This window comes from Bradysia coprophila (genome assembly GCF_014529535.1).
Source record: "Bradysia coprophila strain Holo2 chromosome IV unlocalized genomic scaffold, BU_Bcop_v1 contig_84, whole genome shotgun sequence".
Lineage (NCBI taxonomy): Eukaryota > Metazoa > Arthropoda > Insecta > Diptera > Sciaridae > Bradysia > Bradysia coprophila.
Window position 1 is genome coordinate 1,618,166 of NW_023503376.1, and position 19,341 is coordinate 1,637,506.

A 19,341-nucleotide genomic window follows, 5' to 3' on the forward strand; every position below is an offset into this window, starting at 1 on the left:
TTTTTTTTTTTTTTCAACAACATTCTATTCGGCCTTTGATTACCTTCCAAATGACACAAAAATTACGAAAAACGAATGAAATTTACTCGAGTTCAATGTAAAATACACATAGGGCCCTAGTAGCGGCCTTAGTCCGAGGACCCAAATTTTTTTTTTTTTCAACAACATTCTATTCGGCCTTTGATTACCTTCCAAATGACACAAAAATTACGAAAAACGAATGAAATTTACTTGAGTTCTATGTAAAATACACATAGGACCCTAGTAGCTTTTCATTTCTAAGGCCCTAACTCACGGTCCACTCACCCGATTTTTTTTCCTGGATTGGTATTGACAATACCTATCATTTGCCGTGTCATTTACATTTCCATCGTTTATTTTGCCATAAATATCACCAAAAGACCTTAAATCACTTAGGTGGCCCTAACTCACGAAGGGCCGACCCGAATATGTCCATCTTCGAACTTAGCCTCACTATTTTGACTATCTTTCAGGGAAAAAAAATATTTTTGAAATCGGATTTGATTTACTCAAGATATCGACGTGACAGACAGACGTACAGACGGCCCAAATTTTTATTGCGGATTCGTCATCTATGAACGTAGGCAAACACTTTGCCCTTACCGTCTGCTTCGAATTCCATCAATTACACACGGCATCGTAATCCTATAAGCCCCTTCGTACTTCGTACGGGGCTAAAAATTCTTCGAAGCTTATGTGGATGATCAAAAACCGTAAACTTGAACTTTTCTTACAGAAATTTCTCCAGTTACACGAGCCGTACAGGGTCGTGTGGGTTGTCATTAGAAAGGTAATTGCATGTACTTCCGGGTCTTATTGGGTTAAAATTTATCCACACTGAGATTGTGTCAGTTGGTATTAAAAGTCGGTCTATTACATCTGTCAAAGTGACGTTTTAAACGTCAAACCAAAAATTTATAGCCAAATAATTACAAAATCGTTTATTTTTCTATAAGTCTGTCCCACTGATAGAATTGAAGAAAAATAGGCGACTTCTTAACTATTTGGCAGAAAAATTTTGGTTTGACGTTTAAAACGTCACTTTGACAGATGACATAGACCGACTTTTGATCCCAACTGTCACATATGTGCAGGTGAAGTCTTCTCACACTAGCCACACAATCTTCGACGATTTTTTTTTAAAAGTGGTTTTGGCTTCAAGGGGGAATAAAAAATTCCACTGGAAAATGCGTCCGATTTCGGTCGGGTTTTTTTTTCAAAAGAATCCCTCAAAATTTGCAAACTTTTGAGTTGTTTGTTCAAATAATGCGAAAACATGAAGCAATTCAAATTCAAAGCATGCATTTGACTCACTAAAATGCCATTTCAAACCAAATTAAAAACTAAATACTAACTGCCATACGTAAATATGACTGAATGTACATAGAAGCTAAATAACTTTACAAAGAATCTATGTCTAATGTTAAGTCTATTCATTCACTGTGTGTAAACTATGTAAATAAAGGAAAATTCTACAGTCAAATGTACTTTTGTTTGAAGGGCTGCAAAGTTGGTAAAACATTTTTTTTTGTATTTTCAACTAAAATTTATTATTCAATTTGTAGTTATCTCATAATCTCTGTAACTCATCCAAAGTATTACGTAACTAAATCCATTCCGAAGAGGTATTTTCCAGAGTTGCGGATAAAATTAAATGTTTACATGCACACGGAATTGTAGAACAAAGTGTTTGTTAAGCACAACAATAGAGCGACGGTAAATTAGGAGAAAATATCTCGTTATAGGAGAGACATCACATCAGTTATACTACTTCTAGACAAGCACACAACAAACCATTTTCGTGCAATAAAAGCGCATTTACTCGCAGGCAAATTTTCAATTATGAGTTTAAATTCAGTTTCGAAAATAATTCAATTCAATTGTGATCCCTCAGGAATGCACGCCCTCAGGAATGCACGTAACTCGGCTGTAGAATTTTCCACTGCATTTTCATATTCTGCTAAAAAAAATTGTGTGAACGTCAGGTACATGGTAAATCTATGCGAATCATTACAATATCTTAAAACTAACGCAAACAAAGACCGGTTATGATGAAAGAGATGAAATAAATACAGTCGAACGGCATATCAGGGAAACCATATTCATCATTGCTTCTTCTCGTTTTTTTTTTTTGCGAAAATGAAACACAAACAAAAGGATTCTGACTTTCAAATCACGAGAATTGAGATTGAAGTCACGTCTTCCACATACAATATTCATAAAAACATACTCTCTCTCGTTCATAATACATATTTTTTCAATTTATGCAAAGGAATCAATGCATGGTGGAACTCCATTATTTATTGAATCGGTTCGATTATTATGCAATGATGTTGAGAGGATGAATGGTCATGATTTTGTGTGGCTTTCTCATGTTTTCGGGGCGTTTCAATATTTTCAATTTTAGCCGTAGGTTTATCAACATTGGAATTCGTTTGACGATTACTACTTCAGTCCAATCTGGGCATAGTTTGAACAGTTGCATAACAGAAGTTCTATTGCGACGCACTCCAAGAACCGTTTTTTAACGGTCATCTGGCCTCTTATTTTGTATGGAATATCTTTAACGCAGTGGCAACATAAACGAGCCATCAGAACAGTCGGAGCGTTTGCTGCGACTGAGCCCCGTACAAACCCGTATATCTATTGCGTACGTGACCCTAGTGCGTCTGTCACCCTACTTTGACCGTAAGCCTATGCGCCGGTTAAAGTAGTTAAAGTAAAATTATTATGTAATGTGTGCATCGTAGAAATTGCGCATAGCGCAATTACGAAGCCCCGTACGACGTTCCTTTCAAATAAAACAAAAATTTCAAATCGCCCTAAAATTTTAATTTATTGAGTATAAATACACATAGGGCCTGGTATCGGCCTCAGTCCGAGCATCCAATTATTTTTTTTCAACTACATTCTATTCGGCCTTTGATTACCTTCCAAATGAAACAAAACATACGAAAAACGGATGAAATTTGCTCGAGTTATATGTAAAATACACATAGGGCCCTAGTAACGGCCTTAGTCCAAGGACCCAAATTTAATTTTTTTTTCAACAACATTCTATTCGGTGTTCGATTATCTTTCAAATGAAACAAAAATTACGAAAAACGGATGAAATTTACTCGAGTTGTATGTAAAATACACATAGGGCCCTAGTAGCGGCCTTAGTCCGAGGACCCAAATTAATTTTTTTTTCAACAACATTCTATTCGGCCTTTGATTACCTCCCAAATGAAACAAAAATTACGAAAAAAGGATGAAATTTGCTCGAGTTATATGTAAAATACACATAGGGCCCTAGTAGTGGCCTTAGTCCAAGGACCCAATTTAATTTTTTTTCAACAACATTCTATTCGGCCTTTGATTACCTCCCAAATGAAACAAAAATTACGAAAAAAGGATGAAATTTGCTCGAGTTATATGTAAAATACACATAGGGCCCTAGTATCGGCCTCAGTCCAAGGACCCAATTTAATTTTTTTTCAACAACATTCTATTCGGCCTTTGATTACCTCCCAAATGAAACAAAAATTACGAAAAACGGATGAAATTTGCTCGAGTTATATGTAAAATACACATAGGGCCGTAGCAGTGGCCTTAGTCCAAGGACCCAAATTTAATTTTTTTTCAACAACATTCTATTCGGCCTTTGATTACCTTCCAAATGAAACAAAAATTACGAAAAACGGATGAAATTTACTCGAGTTATATGTGAAATACACATAGGGCCCTAGTAGCGGCCTTAGGCCAAGGACCCAAATTTAATTTTTTTTTTTCAACAACATTCTATTCGGTGTTCGATTATCTTTCAAATGAAACAAAAATTACGAAAAACGGATGAAATTTACTCGAGTTGTATGTAAAATACACATAGGGCCCTAGTATCGGCCTCAGTCCAAGGACCCAATTTAATTTTTTTTCAACAACATTCTATTCGGCCTTTGATTACCTCCCAAATGAAACAAAAATTACGAAAAACGGATGAAATTTGCTCGAGTTATATGTAAAATACACATAGGGCCGTAGCAGTGGCCTTAGTCCAAGGACCCAAATTTAATTTTTTTTCAACAACATTCTATTCGGCCTTTGATTACCTTCCAAATGAAACAAAAATTACGAAAAACGGATGAAATTTACTCGAGTTATATGTGAAATACACATAGGGCCCTAGTAGCGGCCTTAGGCCAAGGACCCAAATTTAATTTTTTTTCAACAACATTCTATTCGGCATTCGATTACCTTCCAAATCAAACAAAAATTACGAAAAACGAATGAAATTTACTCGAGTTCTATGTAAAATACACATAGGGCCCTAGTAGCATTTCACTTCTAAGGCCCTAACTCACGGTCCACTCACCCGATTTTAAAAAACTTTTTTTTCCTGGATTGGTATTGACAATACCTATCATTTGCCGTGTCATTTACATTTCCATCGTTTATTTTGCCATAAATATCACCAAAAGACCTTAAGTCACTTAGGTGGCTCTAACTCACGAAGGGCCGACCCGAATATGCCCATCTTCGAACTTAGCCTCACTATTTCGACTATCTTTCAGGGAAAATTTTTTGAAATCGGATTTGATTTACTCAAGATATCGACGTGACAGACGGACAGACGGACAGACGGACAGACTAAATTTTTATTGCAGATTCGTCATCTATGAACATAGGCAAACCCTTTGCCCTTACCGTCTGCTTCGAATTCCATCAATTACACACGGCATCGTAATCCTATAAGCCCCTTTGTACTTCGTACGGGGCTAAAAACTGAATTTTGGACTACTGCATCGTGGAGGCCTCTTATTTCAATTCTGTTCTTGTGCCTGTTCTTAGGGTGCGTTGACTATTGTCATCACTCAGTGCCATAATAGTTATTTCTCCAACGGCGTTGATATAGTGGATTTTTTCATGCATCATTCGGGTGACGTTCGAGGGGTCTTCGAGGGGACGAATGGGACTTTGTTATACTCCTTTTGTCACTCCTCCTGAACCATTAACCGTAAAAAAAAATTCTGACCTGACCAAATTTCGAACCCCCACACACAAAACGCAATGCTAATCGAACAACACCTCTAACCATTCGGCTGTCGATTTTTCGCAGCTGGTTCCAGAAAACGTTCTACGCAACACGTTGAGAAACTGGGAAATCGAAGTGACAAAACAACCTCTTTTCGCAACTTGTTGCATTAATAACTATTTCACTGACATACGTTGCATTACCTACAATTGTAATTCATCCATTCGTTAAATGCATTTGAAATTTGCGTATAGACTAGACGTACCAAGAGTTACTCTTAGAGCAGTACGATACAAGCTTGAAACTTTATCAATTCATTCGTATGGACCATCCATATCAAAGGTCAATTGGGCTTCTTTCGAAAAACAGTCTAGCGAATTCGGTCGCTTTTTCCAGTGGACTTTCTGTCCATTTACACGAAAGGAATTGAGCAAACTTTTTTCCTGGATCACTACTGGTCTCAGCTTTCCATTTTCCAATGCTTGGGAAGTGACACTATGAATACATCTTTGAGATGTAAACTTTCTCTTCTCGAACACATGAAAGATCTGATAAAAAAAACATTTTTTCTGTCGCAATTACAGCTGCTCTGTTCAAATTGAGCTGAAAAGGCTGTTTTTCAAAAGAATCCATCATAATGTTCTGGAATCTAATTGTGGCGAAACTTAAGAGTCAATTCGCCAAAACTTCAACCAAGTTGTATGAAACTTAAAAACAAGCCATCAGCGATTTTCGGCGGGTACACAGTAATCGATTCAGGTGATCCTCCTGAGTCATTTGCAACAAAAAAAAATCCTCGAAATAATTATGTTTTCACGCCAGAAATCATGAAAAAATGTACTGCGCGAGGGTGACCAAAATAGTTTTTGTTGCATATCACCAAGAATACGTAACGCATTTATCTGAAATTATGGTCATTGGTAGAGGTGTTGACGCCGCATAAGCTGGCCTTTAAAACATTTCGAAATTTTTCGTGTATGTGGTGCAGTAGCTATTTTAGGACAAAAAAATTCCAACTTTTGCAGAGTGATTTCAAAAAGTTACAACGATAGACTTGGAAGATATGGGTGTCGTTGGGTAGGTAGTGACCTCTACTATCCATGACACCATGAACCTACCGCGGCACGACTTTCGTTGAGCTTCAATTTTGATTGAAGTATACTAACACAAAAATTCTCTATAATTCCACTTTTCTTCGCGTCTATTTCAATTTTTCTGACGTATGTGACAATTTTAAATCAGGGCTGCAGTTACTGGCACCTTACGCTTCGGGAAATATAAAATTTGAAACAAAACCAACTGATTCAATTGTGTCATATGTTCCTCGGGTATCTCCAGACTTCCTAGTATGGCCAGTGCGGCACTGTATAAATGTAAAATATGTCGAATTTTTCGTATTCGTACATTTGTGAAAATTTTCCAAATCCTTCCGGTAAGTGGCTAAAGTACAAAATATGATTCTAATATGCTAGTAAACACTTGATACAGTGCCGCACTGGCCATACTAGGAAGTCTGGAGATACCCGAGGAACATATGACACAATTGAATCAGTTGGTTTTGTTTCAAATTTTATAGGCCCTAAACGAAATTTCCCGAAGCGTAAGGTGCCAGTAACTGCAGCCCTGATTTAAAATTGTCACATACGTCAGAAAAATTGAAATAGACGTGAAGAAAAGTGGAATTATAGAGAATTTTTGTGTTAGTATACTTCAATCAAAATTGAAGCTCAACGAAAGTCGTGCCGCGGTAGGTTCATGGTGTCATGGATAGTAGAGGTCATACCTACCCAACGACACCCATATCTTCCAAGTCTATCGTTGTAACTTTTTGAAAACACTCTGCAAAAGTTGGAATTTTTTTCCCCTAAAATAGCTACTGCACCACATACACGAAAAATTTCGAAATGTTTTAAAGGCCAGCTTATGCGGCGTCAACACCTCTACCAATGACCATAATTTCAGATAAATGCGTTACATATTCTTGGTGATATGCAACAAAAACTATTTTGGTCACCCTCGCGCAGTACATTTTTTCATGATTTCTGGCGTGAAAACATAATTATTTCGAGGATTTTTTTTTGTTGCAAATGACTCAGGAGGATCACCTGAATCGATTACTGTGTACCCGCCGAAAATCGCTGATGGCTTGTTTTTAAGTTGTTCGAAGTTTTGGCGAATTGACTCTTAATTTACTATTTCCAACACCACTATCCGAATCATTTTCAGATTCAACAATTTGCTGTAAAATCATTCTCTTATTGATTTATCATTTATCGATTATCATTTTTTTCCTTTGTTATGTTATCATCATTTCAACACCATTAAATTCTATATCTAACTATGCTAAGAGGTTCAACTTGTGGTTTTTCGTTCGTTAGCAAATGTACTTGTAAGTTCAGTGGTTTTAAAGTAAATTACACGAAATTACAGATAGTATGGAAGGGAATTCCTAATAACTGAGCAAAAAGTTTACCAGCAAAGCAAGATCATATGCTATACGCTATATACTTATAACCGGTTGCTCTTCACTTAGGTAAAAGTTTAAGCACAAAGTCTTGCAATAACTTAAATTAAATTACGTTTAATTATGATGCTCACGTCATCGTTGGAGAAACTTTTTCAGAAACCATTCAAATGATGGCAATCATAATTTCACAATTCACTGGTGAAGCGTGAAAATTCGCTTCGACAAAAGTTTACAAATTCTCTCCTCAAATGCCGTTCGCATAAATCAATGCATACGCCAGATGACATAGAACTGCTGCAATTATTTAATGCAATAACAGTTCACAGTTTGAACTTGGTTCTTTTTTCAATAACTATAAGTAGGATTACAATGAAATGCTTTCAGGTGGTGTGCATGTTGGTGTTACACAATTTACACGAACCGAATGCCTTTGATCTCAAAGTGGATTTATATATTCAAGGTCTCGGCTTTAATGCACTATCTATACTCTGAAAGTCACAAGTATTGTAGAGAAGGGACCAGTAAGTAATTTACGGTACAATTTTCGGCTGATCTTCTTTTATTGGATGCATTTCCTCTATGTATATATTTATGAAGATCAATCTTCGTAAGTATATTTAAGGAACTTCTAAGGGGAGCTGCAGGAATGGACGAAGAAAACCACATTTTCCACCATTATTTTAATATTTTCGTAATTTATTATAATTCTTTTAATTTGAAGTGTACTGGTGAATCTCCAGTCGAGCTGAACGTAAAGGGTACTTTATTTGATTGTGGTGCTCCACGTTCATCAAAAGGAATGTGTAGTATTCAAAAACTATTCTTGGACCAGAGTTATATTTGAATTTCTCTTGAGGAGTTTCACTAACTTAATCAAAACCAAGGTGAATTTAGTGTGGATGTAATGCCATTCAGACGCGCGGCATAGCCCATAAGTTCGATGCCAATGACGGTCCTACTTTCTATTCCATTTTTTGCTTTTATCGAAGAGATATATCTAACTTTATCGAAGAGGTATCTAACTTTCGTGCCACCTCACATCTCGATTACTATATTTGAACTGTTTGAACTAAATGCATCAAGCAAGAATGAATTTTATTATAGATATTATCGTACAGCTTCCGTTAGCGCTGTAGCTTTGTAAAATAATAAAAATTTCATCATATTTTCAATTTCCATATTTTTGAGCAGGGCCTATTATTTGTGAAATTTGTGAAATTCGATTTCGCAAATTTCGCGAAAATTTCGCGAATTTCACAAAAATTTCACAAATTTCACAAAGTTTCACAAATTTCGCAAAAGATTCGCAAATTTCGTAAAATTTCACAAATTTCGCAAAAATTTCGCAAATTTCGCAAAATTTCACAAATTTCGTGAAATTTCACAAATTTTGCAAAAATTTCACAAATTTCACAAAACGAATTAAAAAATCAAATCTTCCGCAATGAACGTCGAGAACAGCAGAAGACATAAAATAAGACTCGTATTATGTGTATACGACGGTGAATATGTTGGAAGGTATGGACTGGCTTCAGGATATTTCGGATAAGAGCTTGTATCCGGACCTCCAATAAATCACGACTTTGCCTTTCGGCTGTTTATTGAAAAGTGACTAACAACAGACTAAGCAAAGTTGAAGTCAGATGAAATAGTATTTTTTATGCCAAAATTCAAATCGTTTGATTGCCGCCCTTGCCTGCGGCGCGGGCTGCAAACTTCACACGTTTGAATTTTTTTACTTTCGCCCCTTGTTATGCAAAATACTATTATGAACTGCCAAACTTATTTTTTGAATAACAAAGAATTTGCGAGAAACGATGAAAAGTAGATTTTTTGTCTGAGTTGGTTGATTCGAGGCGAAGCCGAGATACACGAAAACTAGACTTTACATTTTTAACTTAATGGAATGGAAGGATGTGATTGACACACGCAAATGTCGGTTTTTGACGCATGACATGGCATTGCATTACATGCTAGTTGGGAGTAATCTCACAAGTCAAAATAAAAATTTCCCAGCTAGCATGTAAATATAACTTTGTATACTCTTCATGTGTCGGGCCGAAAATGAAAATTTTCGACCCCTTACATGAAAAATTGTTTGTGCATCTGTTTTGGACGATTGATCTCAGGCATTTAGCAACTTCATTCCTCTTATTTGCATAGATCATTCCAAATTTCAAATAAAATCGAAACTTGAGGACCAATTAATATTTAATATCAAAGAAAAATGCAACTAACGATAAAGTTGAAAAAATCGGTGTGTCAATAGTGATTTTCGACTATTTCCTAACCCAATAAAAGTGTCTGGAAATGATCGGCTTCTTAGATAAAAGCACTTGTCAATATGTCTTGAGAACAAGGGATATGTGCAATGTCACCACAATATTGCATATTTGGGCAGATTTTGAAGATATTTTTCAGTATGCAATTGTTGATAATATTTGTGGAAAATTGTTACAATAATAAATTTTTTAGGTCGGTCTTAAGCCTTCCGCATAGAGCAGGAACGATTGAAACAAAGTTTCGTGAGTCAGACCATATCGGGGCTAGATTATATGGGAGGCTCATTTGGCTACATGGGCACTTTCAATATCTACCTCTTCCTTAGTCAACCTTCAACAACACAAATAAGCCCAGTACACTTCATGCGAGTCTCAAAATAGTTATTTTTCAGATTTAAATACTATTTTCTAAATTACTATTGATCATTTTGCATTTACTGTATTTTTTTATCGTTAAATAGACTCGCCGATTTTGGGCTGACTTCATAAAATTTCACAAATTTCACAAAAATTTCGCGAATTTCACAAAAATTTCACAAATTTCGCAAAAATTTCACGAATTTCGCAAAAATTTCACAAATTTCGCTAAAATTTCGTAAAATTTCACAAATTTCGCAAAAATTTCACAAATAATAGGCCCACATTTTGAGTACATCTTTCTAACGAGCCCTCATTCACTGAACACTTCACATGCAGTTTTAGGATATTGTCGACAAATTTGCCGTTTTTAGCGCTTTTTTGCAAACATTTTCCGTAATATTATCATTATTTTACAAAGTTACAGTGCTAAGGGAAGCGTTACAAAAATATCTGAAAATTCGTTTATGCTTGATGCTCAACGCAAAGAGGGACGTGTTTAGTTTATTTCTATTAAGTCGTTGAAAGTCTACATGAGACATTTAAATGTAACTCTGGTACAAAAATGCCACATACAAATAAAGTTCCTTTCACGTTCAGCTCGACTGCAGTTTCACCAGTACACTTCAAATTGAAGGAACTATAACAGAACATGAAAATAATTGTCGAAAAGCTGGTTTTCTTGGTCCATTCCCGCAGCCCTTGGGCTAGGGCTTTGATAAATTAACAATTCTCTTATTTGAAACTAATTTTAGGACATACGAGGGCAAGATATTGATTTTAAAGGGTTTTATAAGATTATCCTATTTAAGAGCGCCCTTTGTAAATTTGTAGCCTACATTTAGGCGGAAAAATATTTGTTTTGCGATGATTTCTCTGAACCAAAATCTGTTTTCGAAAAAGTAAAACCATTAAAGCATCCAAAAATGTGTTACCTTTAAAACAAAAATTGGTTTGTGGGTGATAACTTATCCCACTTGGAGAAACCTTTGCAGATTGTGTAAATTTGTGTAATCTGCACAGGTTTCTCCAAGTGGGCCAAGTTATCACCCACAAACCAATTTTTCCTTTAACAGTAACACATTTTTGCATGCTTTAATGGTTTTATATTTTCGAAAAAATATTTTGGTTCAGAGAAATCATCAAAAAAGCGAATATTTTTCCGCCTAAATGTAGGCTACAAATTTGCAAAAGGTTCATTCCTCTTAAATGGTTTTTTGAGGGTTTAAAATGTTTTTGTTAATTTTCCTGATGGGGAAAAACATTGGAAAATTTTTATTCTAGGTTGTAGGGGACACGAAATAATCAAATCAATTTTTTTCTGGAAAATGGAAATGAGAATTTCCTATCGGAACAGCCATTTATAATGAAAAAGTTAAAGGTCAATAAGCTCTTTAACTAAAGAACCTCTTCGAGATTTTTCGTTGTTGACAGCATGAGCTCAATGCCGATAATTTATGGAAGAAATTTTTTTGGTGAAAGGGAAGTACGATTGTGATCACGGTTTCCTCACTAGGAAATACACTTATCTACTATACTTATTTTAGCCAGTCCAACAGGAGAGTCCGAGATAGAACTTGGGAAATTCATTTATGTCCTCATACGGACTTTTGAATTTTTTTCTTCATGGTTGTGATTTGGGATACCAAGAGTTTCATCCATAATCATTTCACAACTACTTCCCCTCTTCTTCACTTTTATTCAAGGATTAAAGAAAAATGTATTTTTCGGGATGTAATTGAGGATTTTCCGGATATGAGACTCAATATATCTCTATGAAAGCTTTTCTGTGTATTAAAACGATTTCAATGACTTCTATTCTCTTTTTCGACTGGTCTAAAGTAACACATTAATGGCTTTTCCGTGAAGAAAATCCCTTTTCTATTTTCCAGAAAAAGAAATTTGTTCCACAGTTTCATATCCCCCACAACATAGAACATAAATTCCGAGTGATACAAGCTCCTGGACTATTTAAACGTTTATTTATCCGAACTATTAACCATCGACTTAAAAATTTTAAAATGGCTCTGAAATAATGTCATGATGGAAAGCAGTGAAAAAACGTTTCCTTTATTCTTTAACATCAACAACAAAGGCCCGGGCTTTAATGACACGAAATAGATAGAAATGACAATAAAATAGATCGTGGGTCTACGTATTTTTCTCAAAGAAAGATACAAAAACCAGAACAATGACTTAATACCAAACACTAATTTTAGACTAACTTTTTGGTACTAAATAAGCTCTTGTGTTAATATTTGTCGTTCCACTTCCACGACGCCCAAAGGTATGGCACCAAACTTTAAAAGAAAGTTGTAATAAAGTTGTGAAGAAAATTTTGTTACAAAGCTGAGCTTCTAGATGTCTAACCATATAACAATTGTAATATAATAACTTTGATGTCTTTCGCTTCATTAATTCAGTTGGTCCTTATAAAAGATATTGCCAACGTTCGTGCATATAAAACTGCGTTAACCACAATGTATATATACCATGAACATGTGCTTAACCATCGCTTGCATGTAAGTTTTGTACCCGAAACTATAGTCATGAACTATCATCACTAGGTTCTCAAAATACTCGCATGGGATACAGTCAACCATTTGGTGTATTACATGGGAACGCAGGACAAGAAGCCCGGTCAAATACATCTGTATATTGTAAAAGATCCGGTCAACGATGACAATCGCAGGTGCGTCCACTCAATATTTTCGTTTCGATGTTCAACTGAATGATCAACAACTTTTCGTTTTGCAGAGCCGAACCTTTATGTGTTACATGCGATCTCGGTGACGTATTGTGGACTAGTCGATACTATTACATAAACTGTTCCCATTTCGATGCCTTCGTTAGTCCATTGTCTTCCATTGCAACTGAAATCGGTGTAGATTATTATATATTAGAGTGTCTAGGTCCAGGATTACCACTCTCGGGTAAGAATTTATTGGATTTTCAGTGGAATTTGAATTCGATGGTAAAATGATTGGATCATTTATAAGGTGTTCACAATGCGCAAACTCATCGTTTGGTTCGAATACTATATGATACCAGACCGTTTCAATCCGAAACCCTACAACGGCTAGCACTGCCGACACAGAAGTCATTCGAGGTCTTACTGCAACATGGTACAAGGGCAAACGTTCAATTACTATTGCCACCTAGTTGGAGGGAAGAGCTTCGTGATGCAGCTTTTCCAGTTTTAGTGGAAGTGTAAGTGTAAAATTTCGAGTAAATTCACTGATTCAACTGATGGATTTTCCTGTCTAACAGAAATGCAAGACCAGGCTCGTCGTCCGTATCCGAGAAATTTCGTGTCGACTGGGGAACGTATATGTCTAGCCGAAACGATGTTATTTATATTCGTCTGGATGTGAGAGGAGCCAAGGGACAAAGCAAAAAGGCCTTATATCGACATTTAGGTGGTGTCGAGGTTCAAGATCAAATAAATGTCTTGAGGTGAGTTTTGTGAGTTTTTGTTCGCCTGTCACATACAGCTATTCATCTGTTATCGATAATGACGACAAAAACAATGACAAGCTCTGGATAATATGGATAATATGGATAATATCATTTATACAGTAAAATACATGTTAAAAAAAATTGAAGTACAAGATTTGAAATCAACTTTGATCGATAGAAGTAGTAGACCTCGATAACAATACTCGTCACATGCTTGCCGTTTGTAACAGGTTAATGGAAAATGCAATTGGCGGACAATAATGATCAAACCGTTCGCCCGAATGCCTATAAGGCTAGACTGGGCCTGCTCCAATCTATTCATTCGTTTGATACATCACCAGAATATTGAAAATTAAACTCGTGACGGAATTTAACTCCTTAATAGTTAATCATTGGCTTATTGTCACATTCTTATCACGCCAGCAAAATCTTTGCTATGAAAACTATCATCTATATAACGTCTGCGACAACCTTTATATATATTCCGTTTCGCCGTAAATACTTTCACTTCTCCATTCCCTATACATTCCATAGTTGCTCGAATTTATGTATATACTAACGACCGGCAACATTCGTTCTTATGTAATCTTATCATATTAAAAGAAAACGGAAAACTGAACGAGTTAATCACATTCCGGCTCGATTTTGTGTTCGTTCAACAGGTTTTTTTTTAAATAATAAATTATGTCCAATCAATGGCGAAATTAATTGCTATTTAAATAGGTCCGAAAGTGTATTTAATGAGCCACCCATACATCACATCCGCAATTCCATCCAATTCCATAACCGTTTCGTTCCGTATTACATCTATATATTGTACTTATTGTTCCGTATATCATTTTGCAGACACCTGTTGGACAAATACAGCTATTTGGATGAAACACGCGTCGGAGTATGGGGTTGGGGTTACGGTGGCTATGTAACTGCAATGGTTTTGGGCACACAACAAGATGTGTTCAAATGCGGTATTGCAGTTTCTCCCATATCAGACTGGCTGTACTATAGTAAGTGGGGTTTTAACATTCAGCGTAGAGTTGTAGTTACACTCAAAAAATTTGTGTGTTAATCCAACAAACTTACATAAAACGCAAAAACACACTCATGTTGCATAAACAACCGAAACTATGGTTTTCGCTGTTTCAACCGCTTTGGATTTCATGTTATACACCCGCCGTTGGCTGCCGGTTGAGTTGATTTTTATTTTATGATTTTATTTCACGACACGATGTAACCACCGAATTTAATCGCTGTTGTAGACATTTCGCAACATTATTTTAATTGCGGGACTTATCACAGTCATTATCACATTGCAACCACCTTATACAAATAATGTTCTTGATGCACATCACATTAAAAAATTTTTGGTTGTCATCAGCACACTGATGTTGTCGGTTGCTTCCTTCCTACTTTTAAAATATTCAAAGCCTTTGCAAATTTCATCGTTCATTGCCGTTCTGTTGGAATTTATTATGCGTGATAACGAGGCAATTATATTGTGTTCGCTTTTAGAAAAAAATTGCACTTAATTGCTCTATGGATAATAGCCCGGGCGTGCTTCCTCTTCGACCTCGGTGTCGGAGTAGTTGCAGCAAAGTGGTTAGACCCGTACGAAGTACTGGGGTCTTATAGGTTTACGCATACGTTTGTAACACGTCGAATTGGACTCCCTGAGTAAGGGGAAACCTATTGTGGTTGTCTAGAGATGCCAAATCCGCGAAAAAAAAATGTCCGTCTGTCTGTCCGTCTGTCTGTCTGTCCGTCTGTCTGTCCGTCTGTCTGTCCGTCTGTCTGTCCGTCTGTCTGTCCGTCTGTCTGTACGTCTGTCTGTCCGTCTGTCTGTCCGTCTGTCTGTCCGTCTGTCTGTCCGTCTGTCTGTCTGCACGATAACTTGAGTAAAACGCATCCGATTTTGAAAATTCTTTTTTTTCCCGTTTGGTAATGTCAAAAGACAGGCTAAGTTCGAAGATGAGTGATTTTGGATCGACCCCTCCCGAGCTGTGGCCCAATAAGTGCTTTACGGTTTTTCAAAGATATCTCCGGACATTCAAACGTCACACTTGTAAGTGATACGTCAAATAAAAGGTATTTATAATACCGATCGACAAAAAAAAAGTTTATGGAAATCGGATGACCGACTCGTGAGTTAGACCCCTTGGTGTGGAACAGGCACAGGGGGGCAAGCAGTTTTTGCTTGTAGGTCGGCCACATTTGAACATATTTCGTCTGTTTTAGCTTTATTAGATAGGTATTGACCGTACCAATCAGGGAAAAAAAATTGTATGAAATTATGTTCTCCGGAGCGTGAGCTAGGTCTCTTGGAGTGAGCTCTTATCTGGCTACTCGGAAGTACAGTGAACGTGGAGTATTTTGACAATATCTCGAGTAAATTTTGACCGAATTTCATGATTTTTTTTTTGTTTGAAAGGTATTAACGAATGTAAAGCGTCGGTACTATTTCCGGTCTCCTAACAAAATGGCTGCCGGCGGCCATATTGGATTTTAGTAAAACGATATAAAGTGCGAAAAATGATGCTTAGAGAGTTTCTGTTAACATGGAAATAATTTGTTATGTGTGTGGAGTTTCAGGGATTCCATATACGGACATCTATATATACCTATATACAGCTATATTGAGCTATATTGAGCTATATACAGGCATATAGAGCTATATAATAGCATATTCCTCTGTGAAATGTTTATTTACAGTGAAATATAGTTAAATATAGCGGTATATAGCTGTTTAAATAGGAATTTATGACGTTTGTCTTCGTACGGGGCTGTCTATATTGCCTCCGGCAATTTAGTTGTATATGATAACAAGGCAAAGAGTGGATAATGTAAGTGATTTTAAAGGGAGAATAGTTTTTCAGCAGAGAAGAAAATGAAGTAAGAGAAATGAAGAGTTTCACATTAAAGGCTTTTGATACGAATAGGTGTTTCGTACGGGTCGGCGTTAGCTATGTTTTTAAATACGTCAGAACGCAGGAATTTAACAAAATTGACTGCGAGCTCGCTATCTTTTCAGTTCCTCACCGGTACACGATAATATTTGACGCGACCTAAGCGAAATGGTTCACATACAGTTAGTGGCAGTGAAATTTCAGCATGAATTTGCTTCAGCTGTTTTACAGCTGATCAATCAATCAAAACAATCAACAACGCGCGTGCGTGTAGCAGCTTCAAACGTATAAATAGTTTCGATTGTATGTATGTGTGGACCAGCTGAAGCAAATTAATGCTGAAATTTCACTGCCTCTGACTATATTCACTACCTTGAAAATTTATGAAGAAATATAAAGCGTGTGGTGAGCGTCAGATTACCGTATATTTTGAGTGCAAATGAATTATCTATCTCTCTCTCTCTCTCTCTCTCTCTCTCTAGGATGTGAAAGGAATTTTTTTTGGTAATTTCATAGGATTATAAGGATTTTCCCCAGATTTTCAAGGGTTTTTTTTGACGCATGAAAATATTATTGGGGAAAATGTATTTTTGTCGCACTAAAAAACAGCAAAGATCAAATTACATTTGAGTCATTAATTGTGCCATTAATTCCTTTCTCCCTTACATAGATTCGGCCTTTACGGAACGCGTTCTAGGCCTTCCTGTAGAGAACTATAAAGGTTACGTCGAAGCTGATGCGACACAACATGCTCGACATATACCGTCTTATTCCTTTTTCCTGATTCATGGACTGGCTGGTAAAATTCTAGTCATGCTAAAACTGTCTCTGTTTATCATTTAATTCACAAATTTGTAGATATAACGGCGCCTTATCTACATGGAACGCAAATGGCAAGAGCCCTCACCAAGGCTGGGGTAATATTTCAATATCAGGTAATTGTTTTAAATTGGATATATTTTGTCGATCTGATCTGATCAATTATTGTGATTGCTTTGTCGTAGACATATGCAGACGAAGGTCATGAACTGAGCAATGTCATCGAACATGTATATAGATCTATGGAACATTATCTTAAAGATTGCTTAAGCTTAGATTCCGATGAAACGAAGCCTAGTACGACGTGAATAAATTAAAAGCAAACCAAACAGCAAATGCAAAACCAAATTAATAAAATTTAGACTAAATTTGCGAAATATTCGACCAATTGAAATTCTAGCGTTCTCCGATTTCAAATTACTTTAGCTATTTTAAAAGCTTGGATTTTTCTGGGAGTAACGTAGTACTTGCTTTCCCCTTAGACACTTTTGTTGTAGGTGTTGTTGAAAAAAAATGCAAATCCAACCGCTGAAAATCGATGATATTACAATTAAAATGTCTTTTACTTATTTATGTTACCGACTCAGAACGCCATTAAAATTTACTTTTTTTTCTCAAAAAATCGTGAAATTTAATAATTTCGTTTTCGAGGGCTCCAGATTTGTGAGTAGAGTGACTTCGATGGAAAAACTGAATCATCAACAGTACTTGTTGCGAATCAAGTATGGCATGTTTGGTATCATTGGTATCATTGGTATCATCATGTCCGAAGCGAAAGCGGAGGACTTGACGCAGTCTAACTTCCAAAAAAAGAACGAAAAAATTTTTTTGAGACGCGGCAATCATGTCCGAAGCGATAGCGGAGGACTTGACGCAGTCTAACTTCCAAAAAAAGAACGAAGAATTTTTTTTGAGACGCGTCAACTATATAAAGGCGAGAATTTAAGTTTCTTTCCTTTGGCCTGTATCACCACAAATCCTATTCTATCTTATTCGCGCTTCAAATACGAGCAAAACGAGCTATAACTCGACTATGTAACTTTAAAATTGCCGGAGATACATCGTTTTGAAGTTGGTCATTTTGATAGAAAATGCACCAAATTAACGTTTTCCAAACAATCAAAATCTTTCAACTTACTCTGTATGTTTCTATCTATCTGTCTATCTATCTGTCTGTCTATCTATCGACGGTCGATCTCGGAAACTAGTCAGCCAATCTCCATGAAATTTTGCAGGTACATCAGGGTGGGCATAAAAATGAAAATGTGATACGCCATTACCCCAGGAAAAACCAGAATTTTGTTTTATTGGCCTCGAAGTGGTTTCTGAGTGTGGTTTTCGAGGGTCGGGAACGCGTTTTCGGCTGTAGCTTATCTGTATTGAAACCCACAGAGGCGTGCGACCCATCAAATGAAAGGTATTCGTAACACGATTCGAACAAAAAAATAATTAAAAAAATCGGGGCAGGTTTGTTTCAGCTAGAGTGATTAGAGTGACCCAATTTTGAGCTACTCGAGCGTAGGATGAAAGGACTAATATTTTTTGGGTTATGAGAGATAGAGAATTACTTTCTTCGGCAAAGTCTCAGAGTTTTACGAGTAGAACAGAGGGGCATATGTGAAAAATGTCGAAAGTTGGAAATGGGTGGGTCAATTATGTTTTTAGAGTTATTTTGTGAATGGTGGCAGATAGAGAGTTACTTTCTTCGGCAAAGTCTCAGAGTTTTACGAGTAGAAAAGAAGGGCATTTGTGAAAAATGTCGAAAGTTGGAAATGGGTGGGTAAATTGGGATTTTGGAGATATTTCTTGAATGCTGGCAGATAGAGAATTACTTTCGTCAAATTTTCAAATTTCGTCAATTTTCGAATTTCGTCAAATTTTCAAATTTCGTCAAATTTTCGAATTTCGTCAACTTTTCGAATTTCGTCAAATTTTAGAATTTCGTCAAATCTCGTCAAATTTTCGAATTTCGTCAAATTTCGTCAAATTTTCGATTTTCGTCAAATTTCGTCAACTTTTCGA

General features: G+C 36.3%; 1 protein-coding gene across 3 annotated transcripts in view; it reads left to right on the plus strand.

The window, feature by feature from the left end:
- The window catches only part of LOC119072744 (dipeptidyl peptidase 4), a 124,318-nt gene extending 106,388 nt beyond the window's left edge, over positions 1-17,930 (plus strand). For all 3 annotated transcript variants that reach the window (XM_037178027.1, XM_037178029.1, XM_037178028.1), the window contains 8 exons: positions 12,709-12,833; positions 12,899-13,074; positions 13,141-13,351; positions 13,412-13,597; positions 14,447-14,604; positions 17,171-17,299; positions 17,359-17,435; positions 17,505-17,930. In XM_037178027.1, the coding sequence (XP_037033922.1) occupies positions 12,709-12,833; positions 12,899-13,074; positions 13,141-13,351; positions 13,412-13,597; positions 14,447-14,604; positions 17,171-17,299; positions 17,359-17,435; positions 17,505-17,627 (1,185 nt within the window). In that variant the 3' untranslated portion in view covers positions 17,628-17,930. The remainder of the gene's footprint in view (positions 1-12,708; positions 12,834-12,898; positions 13,075-13,140; positions 13,352-13,411; positions 13,598-14,446; positions 14,605-17,170; positions 17,300-17,358; positions 17,436-17,504) is intronic.
- Positions 17,931-19,341: the final 1,411 nt, after the last annotated feature.